This window comes from Rana temporaria, chromosome 3 (genome assembly GCF_905171775.1).
Source record: "Rana temporaria chromosome 3, aRanTem1.1, whole genome shotgun sequence".
In the NCBI taxonomy this organism is placed as follows: Eukaryota; Metazoa; Chordata; class Amphibia; order Anura; family Ranidae; genus Rana; species Rana temporaria.
This window is the reverse complement of record NC_053491.1, coordinates 47166202-47178866: the sequence shown is the minus strand read 5'-3', so window position 1 is coordinate 47178866 and position 12665 is coordinate 47166202. Positions and strand designations below refer to the sequence as shown.

The 12665-nt window shown below is 43.7% G+C and overlaps 1 protein-coding gene across 1 annotated transcript in view; it reads right to left on the bottom strand.

Moving 5' to 3' along the window:
- Positions 1 to 12665, bottom strand: part of STRC (stereocilin) — a 152935-nt gene that overhangs the window by 86812 nt on the left and 53458 nt on the right. The window contains exon 12 of the mRNA XM_040341538.1: positions 10692 to 10730. Within this exon, the coding sequence (XP_040197472.1) occupies positions 10692 to 10730 (39 nt within the window). The remainder of the gene's footprint in view (positions 1 to 10691; positions 10731 to 12665) is intronic.

Below are 12665 nucleotides of genomic sequence, written 5' to 3'. Positions count from 1 at the left end.
ATTGCCTGCAGCTACAGACTGAGTTTAATGACTTGGTGAGTTTCTGTAATAACAATTTATAAAGTAATTTTTCTCCTGCGCAAACTCGGCGCATGCGCAGTAACAGGCCACGAAATTTGCCGAACTCAACAGCTGATCGTCAGCTGTTAATGCGCTTGGCCACGTTTGCCATGGACTGCGCAGGCGCCGCAAGGCGCATGCTCGGCGCTCGCTCACAGCGGCCACAGCGGGGCGGAGACACAGGCAGACACAACGGGCTGAAGGACATGCCATGCCGCGCTTCACCCCGGAAAAGGGGGCGGAGCCAAGGAGAGACTCGAGCAAGCCCCTGTAATAAATAGGAAGGAGCAAGCCCCTGTAATAAATAAGAAGGAGCAAGCCCCTGTAATAAATAAGAAGGTAGCACGCCCCTGTAATAAATAAGAAGGTAGCACGCCCCTGTAATAAAACACACGTCTGCGAGGTACAGCGATTTGGGGGGGGGGGAACAATGCACTTTGCATCACGCACAGAGATCTTACAACTTGTTTAACCACTTCAGCCCCGGACCATTTGGCTGGTCAAAGACCAGGCCACTTTTTGCGATTCGGCACTGCGTTGCTTTATGCATCCTATTTAAAAAAAAAATGTTTTTGTTTTATTTATTTTTATTTATTTTATAAATTTTTACACAAAAAAAAATTGATAACTTTTATTCCTATTACAAGGAATGTAAACATCCCTTGTAATAGAAAAAAGCATGACAGGTCCTCTTAAATATGAGATCTGGGGTCAAAAAGTCCTCAGATCCCATATTTAGACTAAAATGCAAAAAAAAAAAAATTGTCATTTGAAAAAATGACAAGAAAATGTCACTTTAAGAAGCATAGGGGGGAAGTGACGTTTTCATCTCTATGACCGTTGGAGGCCTGGGCGTGATGTGATGACGTCACGCCCGGGTACCCATAAGTAAACAAACCGCAATTGCGGCTAGTAAGAATGAGATCTGTGAATTTTTTTTCACAATCTCATTCTTTTCAGCCTGGAGGAGAGATGTGGGGTCTTACTGACCCCGCATCTCTCCTTAAAGAGGACCTGTCACACACTATTCCTATTACAAGGGATGTTTACATTTCCTTGAAATAGGAATAAAAGCAATCGAAAAAAAAAATTGTAAAAAAAAGTGTAAAAAATAAATAAGTAAAATAAACAATAAATAAAAAAAGTTAAAACGCCCCTGTCCCCGGTAGCTCGTGTTCAGAAGCAAACGCACACGTAAGTCCCATCCACGTATTTAAACGTCATTCAAACCACACATGTGAGGTGTCGCCGCGTGCGTTAGATCGTGTGCAGCAATTCTAGCACTAGACCTCCTCTGTAACTCTAAACTGGTAACCTGTAAAAAATGTATAACGTCGCCTATGGAGATTTTTAAGTAACAAAGTTTGGCGCCATTCCATGAGTGTGCGCAATTTTAAAGCATGACATGTTGGGTATCTATTTACTCGGCGTAACATAATCTTTCATATTTTACAAAAAAAATGGGCTAACTTTACTGTTTTGTTATTTTTTTAAAAAAAAAAAGGCGTTTGAAAAATTATTGCGCAAATACCGTGCAATATACAAAGTTGCAATGACCGCCATTTAATTCCCTATGGTGTCTGCTAAAAAAACATAGAATGTTTGGGGGTTCTGAGTAATTTTCTAGCAAAAGAATGATGATTTGTACATGTAGGAGAGAAGTGCCAGAATAGGCCCGATATGGAGCTAGGTATTAAAGCCCGGTATTGAAGTGGTTAAAGTACCGACGTATATGTACATGAGCGGGTCCTTAAGTGGTTAAGGTTTAGCACTTTATTTATTCCACATCTTTTTAGTATTAGCACACAAGATTTGGAACATTTGCCATTTTCTCCCACCAGGGATCCTTGCACATTGCACTTTTTATTACAACAGCTCAGCACTATTTTATACTCACTATTTTCATAAGCTATAGTATACCTTTTTTAAGTGTTTTGTAGCAGTTGGCATATTATTTACACATCCTACAGTAGCGCGGTAATATTTTTTATACACATTCTTTACATCAGGTTTGCCAGTGTAAAGCGGAACTCTGGGGACTCTGATGTAAGGGGGAACTGTGATGTAAGATGTAACACTATTGACTCTGGTTTAAAGGGGAATGCTGTGAACTCTGATGTAAAGGATGACTCAGATTTGAGCAGTGTTGCTCATGTTACTTTAAAAAAGTAATTAGTTACAGTTACAAGTTACTTCTCTGAAAAAGTAATTGCGTTAGTGACTCAGGGCCATATTCTGAGTAAAGTTACGATGGAGTAACTCAGGATACTCCATCGTAACTCCCTTTTTTGGCCCGGGTATCTATGCTCCTGATTCTCAGAATCAGTTTTGCATAGATACACTTAAGATCCGCCATCTGTAAGTCACTTACACTGGCGGATCTTAAATGCAATGACGCCGGCCGCCGCTAGATGGCATTTAAGTGAAGGAGTCATTTGCGTATGCAAATGATCCTTCTACGCCGATTCACGAACGAGTTCGCGTCGCGTAACCGTCGCTAACGTCGTTTGCGTAAGCGGAAACTTACCCCTGCTATATGAGGGGTAAGTTTCCGCAAGTCTCGCGTAGGCCATGTTACGGATGGCGTCGGGTCCCCGTCGTGTTTTTTCGTCGGATACGTCGTTTACGTAAGTCGTTCTTGAATACGACTTTACGTCAATGACGCACACGTCGGCGTCATTGACGTTTTCCGCCGAGAACTGGAGCATGCGCACTGGGCTTTTTGCAGCCCGGCGCATGCCCAGTTCTTTTGTATCGGGGGCGCGCTTCATTTGAATAGAAGCCGCCCCCTTGGAGATCCGCCAGGCTACGCCGGGACACTTACACTCCGCTGTCCCAACTTATGGAGCAAGTGGTTGGGGAATACAACACCTGCTCCAGTAAGTTGGGACAGCGGAGTGTAAGTGCCCTAAGCGAAGCTGGCGGAGATTTAGTCAGAATATGGCCCTCAGTTACTACATTGAAAAAGTAATTAGTTACTCAGCAAAGTAACTGTGACTTTTTTTTGGCCGGCGTATAAGACGACCCCCTAATTTTCCAGCTAAAATGTTGGTTTTGGGATATACTCACTGTATAAGACGACCCCTCACTGTGCCATCTATACATGCCTCGCTGTGCCATCTGTAACATGCCTCGACGATCTCCCTACCTTCTCCTGTTTGCAGAGATGTCAGACGGCGGCCATCCATTATTCAAAAGCCGCGCCTCCTCCTCAGGCTGTTCCGTGATAGGCGGAACAGTAATTTTTCCAGCAGAGCCTCTGTTCAGTCTTCCGCCTATCACGGATGTCCTCTCCAAGGCCGAGGCTGAGGATGAGAAGGCATCCGTGATAGGCTGAACACTAAACAAAGGCTCTGCTGGGAAAATTAGTGTTCCGCCTATCACGGAACAGTCAGAGGAGGAGGCACGCTTTTTTAATAATTGCATTATATACAACCAGTCTGGACCCAGAACCATACTGTACATTATATTCCGACCAGTCTGTACCCCGACACCACAATGTACATTATATACTGACCAGTCTAGACCTGTACTGTACATTATATACTGACCAGTCTATACCCCGACATGTGTGCAGGACTTGCTTTCCTCACTATCAGTTCTGCTTCTAGGGACACTTCCTGCGTTGCCCCGCAATAGCAACAGTATCGACTTCCGGCCCCACCCCCTGGTGAATCCTTCCGCCCCCTCTCAAATTTGTCATTGGCTGTCCAGTCAGCTCCTACTGGTTTACAAATTCCTCGGCCAATGGAAGGAGGAGTCGGGACGTCACACCGCACTGCCTGTCGGGAGATGTAGTCTATGGACATTGCACAGTGGGAGGACTGATACATACGGACATAGGAGGGCGCCAGCGAGCTCAGATGTGGGGATTGGCCGGGTGTAGGTGACATATTCCTGGAATCTCATACAGCGGTCAGCAATGTGTAATTCTGCCCGGAAACTACAGAGAAAGCGGACCGGTCCGAGGAGAAGGCACGCTTTTTAAATAATGGATGGCCGACGGCTGCTGACACAGGTAGATGTAATTGCAGTAACGCCGCCCAAGTAATGGGACTGGCGTTACCGTGAGGGGAAGAGTAATCGGGTAGATTACTCGTTACCCTCAAAAGGGGCTGCGTTAGGTAACAGTGTTTATTTTAACGCAGTTACTTACGACACTGGATTTGAGGGGGGCACTGTGGCATATGTAGGGGCACATTCACAAATGCTTTAATTTCTGAAGAGCGATACGCAAACAAATCACTCTTCATAGAGAATTTTAGAGGTGGTGAGGCGGCGTTGTATTGCCTCCACACCACCTGCTTTAACCTCTTGAACTCCACACTGCACACAGTTGCGGGTTGGAGTGCCGTCATTCACTTGAATGGGTCACAGTCAGCAGGTACTACACCAAAAAAGGGTATAATTGCAGCTGCGGCATTTGTGAACATGACCAGCCACTGCCTCTACAGCTAAAAGTAGTGGTAGCAGTAAAAGAATATAAAAAATAAAATATAAAAAATAAAAAAAGGTACGGCGCTATATATAAGATGATCACCAAAAATAATTGAATGATTAGTGAAAATGAGAACAAAAAAAGTTCAGTAAGGGTCCACAAGAGGACTAAGAAATTTGATATGAGTCCATAGTATGTAAATAAACAGTGATGTTTGAGAGTAGAAATCCTCCACCGTAGAAGACACCCGATGAAAATAAAGTTGTAGTCTCCTTACCAGATGGTAAGACCGATATTGCAGCGGTCTTAATTAGGCCCAGGGATATTTAGAAGTCCTCCCAAAAGACTGCCTTGAATGCTGTGATAATTCTCATGTGCTGGGTGCATACCACCATAAATGATCCCTTCAGGCTCCCATGTAACATGAAACAATAAAGAGCCACATAGTGTGAATCCGTATGACAAAGGGTTTAATTCGGTAAAAGGTGCGCACTTACAGTTAGAAGAACGTTGACCAGCATAAAAATAAAGGGGGTTGTATATGGAGTGGCGTCTCCTCTGTTGTTTTTCCTCCGTCTCGCTCAGCACTCCGTCGCCGTGTGTCTCCGGGTGGTGCGTGATGACGTCACAAGCTAGGCCACGCAGTAAAAGAATGGCTCAGCTGCAGAGTTTTCCTGCCCCATAACTACAAGTGTAAACAACATTTTTTTTTAAGAAGACCCCTTTAACACTGAGGCGCTTTACAGGCACTATAGCGCTAAAAATAGCCCCTGTAAAGCGCCACTCCTGTCACTCCAGTGTGAAAGACAAAATGCAAGCAGCGTCTTTGGAGCGGTGAAGGAGCAGTGTATACAGTGCTCCTCCACTGCCCCTGCCCATTGAAATGAATGGGCACCGCTTTGGCAGCGGCGCTACACAGGTGCATTTAACCCTATATTGAGCCACTAGTGGGTGTTAAATGTGACCGCTAGCGGCCGAATAGCGCCGCTAAAATGCCTGTAAAGCACTGCTAAAACTAGCAATGTTTTACTGTCAACGCTTGCCTGCCCCAGTGTGAAAGGGCTCTTAGTTAAAAAAAATGAAAGTTTTTTAATAAAAAATTTTCAAATTTCTTATATATTTATTTTAAATACACATTTATTTATGGGGGGCGCCAGAAATATTTCTGCGTCCAGGCGTCTATGACCCAAGGATCGGCCCTGGTAGTAGTAGTAGTAGAAATAGTAGTAGTAGTAATAAGAGTAGTGGTAATAATAATAATACAAAAAGTATTGCAACAACCGACATCCTAGAGAATACAATGGCGGTTGTTGCAATACTTTTTGTCACACTGAATTTGCGCAGCGGTCTTACAAACGCTTTTTTTTTCTTAAAAATACACTTTTTTTTTACCTTAAAAAAAATAAGACAACAGTAAGGCCCCTTTCACACTGAGGCGTATTTCAGGCGTTTTAGCGCAAAAAATATCGCATAAATAACGCCTGAAATACTCCTGCCCCAGCATTCTTAATGTGAAAGCCTGAGGGGCGGGGCGATGTGCTGGCAGGAGAAAAAAAAGCAGCAGCATCTTTGGAGCGGTGAGAAGAGCGGTGTGTATATCGTTCCTTCCCATTGAAAACAATGGAACACCGCGGTAATACCGCCGGCAGTGCGCCTCTGCAGAGGAGCATTGCCGGCGGTATTAACCCTTTTACGGCCGCTAGCGGGGGTCAATACCGCACCGCTAGCGGCCGAATACCGCCGCAATTCCGACGGTATAGCGCCACCGCACATACTAGTGTGAAAGGGGCCTTAAGTTAGCCTAACAGTTTTTTTTATTGTGAAAGATAATATGCCAAGTAATTTGATATCCAACATGTCACACTTCAAAATTGTACCCGCTAGTGGAACGGCAACAAACTTTGACCCTTAATCTCTATAGGTGATGTTTAAAAACTTCTACAGGTTGCATGTCTTGAGTTGGAGGCGGTCTAGGGCTAGAATTATTGCTCTCGCTCTACCGATCGCGGCGATACCTCACATGTGTGGTTTGAACACAGTTTTCATATGCAGGCGTGCCTTGCGTACTTGCGTATGCATTCGCTTCTGGCATGAGCTCGGTGGGACGGGGCACTTTAACTTTGTAAGCATCCCTTGTAATATAGAAAAGCATGACAGGTTATCTTAAATGTGAATTTTGGGGTCAAAAAGACCTCAGATCTCATATTTATGCTAAAATGCAATAAAAAAATAAATACTTATAGCTAGATTCACAAAGACTTACGACGGCGTATCAGTAGATACGCCGTCGTAAGTCTGAATCCGCGCCGTCGTATCTTTAAGCTTATGCTCAAACTGAGATACGCTTCTCTCGCCGAGAATATGCAAATGAGCAAGATACGCCTATTCACGAACGTACGCACGCCCGTCGGAGTAAGATACGCCCAGTCTGATAAAAGATGTAGTTGCCCAGCTAGATATTACATGTAGCGCCTGTGTACTTTCAGTTCGGGTGTTATTTTAAATTTAGAGGGAGATGAGAGAGTTAGTTAACTCTCATCCAGGTGATTTTATTCAAATTGGGCCTCTGTTCTAGCTAGGCTGTGCTGTCGGTTCATTCTGGCGGCAGTGGAGTTCGGGCTGGAGTGCCTCTTGCCAGCAGCCAATCAGGAGGGGTTTTCCCTCGCGGGGCATGCTGGGGGAGGGTACTTCTTGGGCAGACGCCATTAGGCGGATGTCCAGTGGAGTCCTGTTCTTGTTCCGGGTGTGGCACCCACCTTCAGGGTGACCACACATCACGGGCCCCGGCCATATGGCCTTCCAGGCCGGGGCGCACGTGCTATGCGGTGTTCTTGGTCCCGGGACCATATTGGCCCGGGACAACGGAAGCTATGGCTGGGCCCCAGTGATCGACTGGGTTCTCAAGTTCTGAGGAGAGATCCCAAGCGAGATAGCTGTTCGGTGAGGAGTCAGCCTGAGGAGAGCCAAGAGAGGCAGGCAATCCAACAGGGCCTGGACAATCTATCGGGGATCGGGGTGACCGGACACTGAGAGGTTGTATGTCAGCAACCTGTCAGTCGGTGACCCAAAGCAAGAAAACTACATGAGGGAGTATTACTGAGCAAAATATTACTTCATTATCTACATTCTAGAGGAGGGCCTGTGGCAGAGGTTCCACTCTAAAGTTCATTCCTACCAAGTCTGTGGCAGAGACTTGTGTCTTCTCAAGGTTCCGAGTGATACCCTGGCTGTCAGGTCGGTGTGAAAGGCCTGTCCGGGTACACTATACCCACTCCGGCTGGAGTAGCGACGAAGTTAAAGTGTCGCTGGAAGCAGGATTGTTTCCGTCTTTGTTAGGCCTGAATCTGCAATTCTCCTCCTCACCCATCTTTTGCCTGTCTACCTCAAGTTTACTGTTTGCCCTGTTGGGCAAGAATAAAAGCACAAGAAAGACACCTGCTGCTTGGACATTCCATCATTGCTGCTCTCATCTATCTACCCTTAGACGTTCACAGAGGTAACACGCCATCCCAAAAATCAAACCAGCGGCTTCTTCTTCTACACAGGCAAAGGAACATGTAGAACTGTATTCTGAATAGACAAGCTTCCTTCTTATCTCCCTCTAAGCTCCCTCCCCGACATAAATTTTAATCTCATGTCGTAGAACTTGTCAGAATTGACTCAGAGGAACGGAGCACCAGAGAAAGATGGCACTTACAGCTTTGGAGAGAGATAAGTAAACACTACAGATATACAGTATGTGCTTAGTTCAAATTTCATGAATAGTGTTTACAACCACATTAAAGGAAGAAACAGTTTTAAGAGGATTCGTGGGCTGACAGTTTTTAAGCAGTTGTACACATATTGTACATACCTATAAGTCCCTGCTCTCAAGGAGTTTACAATCTAAGGTCCCTACATACATATACCAGGGCCAATTTAGACAGGAGCCAATTAACCTAGCAGCGTATCTTTGGAGTGTGGGAGGAAACCTGAGTGCCCAAATGAAACCCACACAAGCACAGGGAAAATGTACAAACTTCATGCAGGCAGTGTCGTGGTTGAGATTCAAATGACCGATAACCCTAGTGCTGCAAGGTAGAGGTGCTAACTACTAAGACATGGGGCTCCCCGCATATTGTTGCTTCTCAAAGGAGGTACAGCCTTTCCTCACTAGATGAACCTGGGATTTGGTAGTCATTCCTGAATCCCTGTACTCACAAAAATCTCAAATTACTTAATGAGTCCTAATGATGTCTGGGCGGACGTCATATGACGTCACGCCTTTAAAAACACTAGGGAGGCGCGCGCCCCTGCCTCGTCACTGGGGACCCACGATGGCCGCCGGGCACCCGCGATTGCCCAGTAACTGAGCAGGACAGTGGATCTGTGTGTGTAAACACACAGATCCACGTCCTATCAGGGAGAGGGGACTGATGGTGTGTCCCTTGTACATAGGGAAAACCATCGGTCACCTCCCCCAGTCACTTCCCTCCCCCCACAGTAAGAATCACTCCCAGGGAATACATTAACCCCTTGATCGCCCCCTAGTGTTAAACCCTCCCCTGCCAGTCACATTTATACAGTAATCAATGCATTTTTATAGCAGGGATCGCTGTATAAATGTGAATGGTCCCAAAAATGTGTCAAAAGTGTCCGATGTGTCCGCCGCAATATTGCAGTCACGATAAAAATCGCTGATCGCCGCCATTACTAGTAAAAAAATTATAAAAATGCTATAAATCTATCCCCTATTTTGTAGGCCCTATAGCATTTACGCAAACTAATCAATTTACGCTTATTGCGATTTTTTTTTTTAACAAAAATATGTAGAAGAATACTTATCGGCCCAAACTGAGGAAAAAATTTGTTTAAAAAAAAAAAAATGGATATTTATTATAGCAAAAAGTGTGCTTTTTTTTTTTTAAACTTGTCCCTCTTTTTTTGTTTATAGCGCAAGAAATAAAAGTTGCAGAGGTGATCAGATACCACCAAGAGAAAGCTCTATTTGTGGAGAAAAAAATTATAAAAATTTGGGTACATTTTGTTGCATGACAGCGCAATTGTCATTTTAAAGTTTGACAGTGCTGAAAGCTGAAAATTTGTCTGGGCAGGAAGGGGGGTTAAAGTGCCCTGTAGGCAAGTGGTTAAAGACATTTTACAGATTTCAATTTCACGACCTTCTTTTCAAGAGGCAGAGGAAACTTCTACTTAAATGTTAATTTGCATGCTGAATCAAGCATTTTATCTAGGCACATTAGCTAAGTGGTTAGAACTTCAACATGGCAGCATTAGGGTCATTGGTTCAAATCCCAACCATGGAGACACTACCTTCCTGGAGTCTAAATGTTCTCCCTGTGCCTGTGTTTGTTTTTTCTCCCAGTACTCCGGTTTCCATCCATACTCCAAAACCAAGCTGGCAGGTTAATTGGCTGTAATATGTGTATGAATGTGAATTGGGACCTTAGATTGTAAGCTCCTTGAGGGCAGGGACTAATGTAAATGTACAATTTATATGTAAAGTGCTGTGTAAATTGATGGCACATTACAAGTACCTTTCATAATAATAATAGAACTGCCTATGGAAAAGTCATCAAGGATAGAAATGCCCAAACAGCCGGTCATTGAGAATTTTCACCCTCAAATGATACAACATGAACCACAGTGTGGTTATTAAATGCAACAAATGTCTAGTTTACACAAAACCAATAATATGGGTTCTCACAGCACTGATAGGTAGGAAAGCATATCAAGGCAGCTGAAGAAATGTGATTTTTTTTTTTTTTTAACCAAGTAAAAATAATATACATTCCTATCTTTTTACTAATGCTAGCAGAATAAGGATTAACATAATTAATGTTGATTTACATGCAATAACATCATAAACTGTAACCTTAGGTCTAACAGCTAAACAGCAGGCAATAAAGCAAACAGCAGTATACATCTGCAACAACGGTTTGTATTACTATCAATAAATTACCATAAGTGGATGTATTGTCAATTATTTAATAAATTAATTGAAAAATCCACTATATGAGTACATAGAAATCTAAGGAAGAGGCATGTTGGTGGTCTTACTTTATACTTCACAATATATCTCGCTAGTGGTCTTTCAGACTATCTTGCCTCATCCCTAGTAGCTGGCATATATAGTAAAAAGTATCTGATGATAGAAAGTGCATATATGCAGAAGTCAAGTGTTGCATATACTTACATTAGATGTGGGGGTGACATGACTGAAAAGTAAAAACCCCTGAAAAAAAAGTCAATTATTACTACAATATATAAAACCAGCCTAACCAAAAGGATAATAAACATTCTGACATATTTTACATTTCACTCACTGGGGTTGGTTCACTAAAGGCTAATAGGCTGTTCATTTTTCAATGGAAAGTGCACTTTGCAAGTGAACTTGCCCCACAGTGTAGTGATTTCGGGGAAGTTTCAAGGTTTATAGGTACCTAAAGTGTTTTGTGTTATATCCCAACATAAAAAAAAATATTAAACTTCAGCTTTAAACAGGGACTTGCATGTAAGCAGGTGTTAGTACCCTTTTAGGGCCCTTTCACACGCACGGACAAACGGTCCGTTTATTACAAGTCCGTTTACGGACTTGTAATGTATCCCTATGGGATTACAGACGTTAGCGGATGATGCATCCGCTAACGTCCGCAACCATCTGCGTCCGCAAAGATCCGCTTTTGCGGACGGAAGAAAACCCTATTTTTCTTCCGTCCGGCGAAACGGATCGGATGAATACGGACACACGGCCCGTATTCATCCGATTCCCCATAGGGGAGAGCGGAGGAGAAACAGGGCGGTCTCTGCACTGTGTGCAGGGACCGCCCTGTCCGCCGACAGCTCAGCGGAGATTAACGGAGAAATCCCCGCTGAGCCAAACGGGCTAACGGAGCGGATCAATACGGATCCGCTCTGTGTGAAAGAGCCCTTAGGAAGACCACTCTCTGGGTGATGCTAGTGTGTGGCATATTGTAACCTTTAAACCTGGTGTGGGTGGGGCTCTGGTGGATGGAAGAGGACTACCCCTTACTTATAACATGCATGTTTATAGCTTAAGGAGTAGTAGACCATCTGCGCCTAGGTACTCCATGTGAGGACCCACTGCTGGTGGACTCATGAAAGAGCATTTGGGAAGATAGCTAGACTTTTCGAGTTCAGGTTGATGGCATTGATGTGTTCTGCACTGTGAACAGGAGAAAGAAGTTGAGAAGCTGTAGTTTCTTATTCAGTAAATCGCTGAAAAGGCATCTTGTGTGGACATCTTTATTCAAGAAGGTTGGCCTCAGGCCAAGAAAACATGACTAATTCGAGAAAGGTGGGTCCCAGGTCTGGAGCATGGGGGACACAAAATGACAAAAATTATCCTAAAGACAGATATATACCTACTTTAAGAAGAAGAGGGGGTGATGCCATTGGTCAGCTTGGTAGGAACTAGACATGTGCATTTGTTTTCGTCCAAATGCCTTTTCGTTCGAATTTTGGGTATTCTCGTTTTAACAAACGAAAACAAATGCGCAGAATCCGAAATCCGAAAGATCTGACATAAAAAAGATGCTTTATTTTCGTTTTCGCTGCTACAACAGTTCGATATAGACAGGAGATTCGACATGACGTTGACAATAGCAATCTGTGTCTATCAAACCTGTGGTCGAATGTGCGCAACCTTAACTTTATTAGTCCAAGATTATTCTACATAGAGAGGAAAGATTCAACATTATAGAGACAGTGTTGGGGTAGACCATTCGACATGAACATCGAAGATTCGATGAAGCAGCGAAAAACATACAAATGTCGAATCTGTCATTGAAGGCTTATGGTGTCTGTCGAAAGTTCTAAGAAGATTCAACAAGCAGCTAAACTGTACGATGCCACAATCGTACATTTTCGGTCAAATGCTCGGCCCATAGGCTATAGAAGAATTTGAATGTTGGTTGACTAGCAATAATAATTTATAAATATAATTATTACTAGTGTCATACAACATTAGAATTCTACTATAGCTTGTAGGCGGAACATTCGACCGTAAATGTACGATTGCGGCGTCGTACAGTTTAGCTTCTCTATCAAATCTTCTTAGAACATTCAACAGACACCATAAGCCTTCAATGGCAGATTTGACCTTAATTATTTCGGATTTTCGGACGAATGCATTTTTTAACGAAACAAA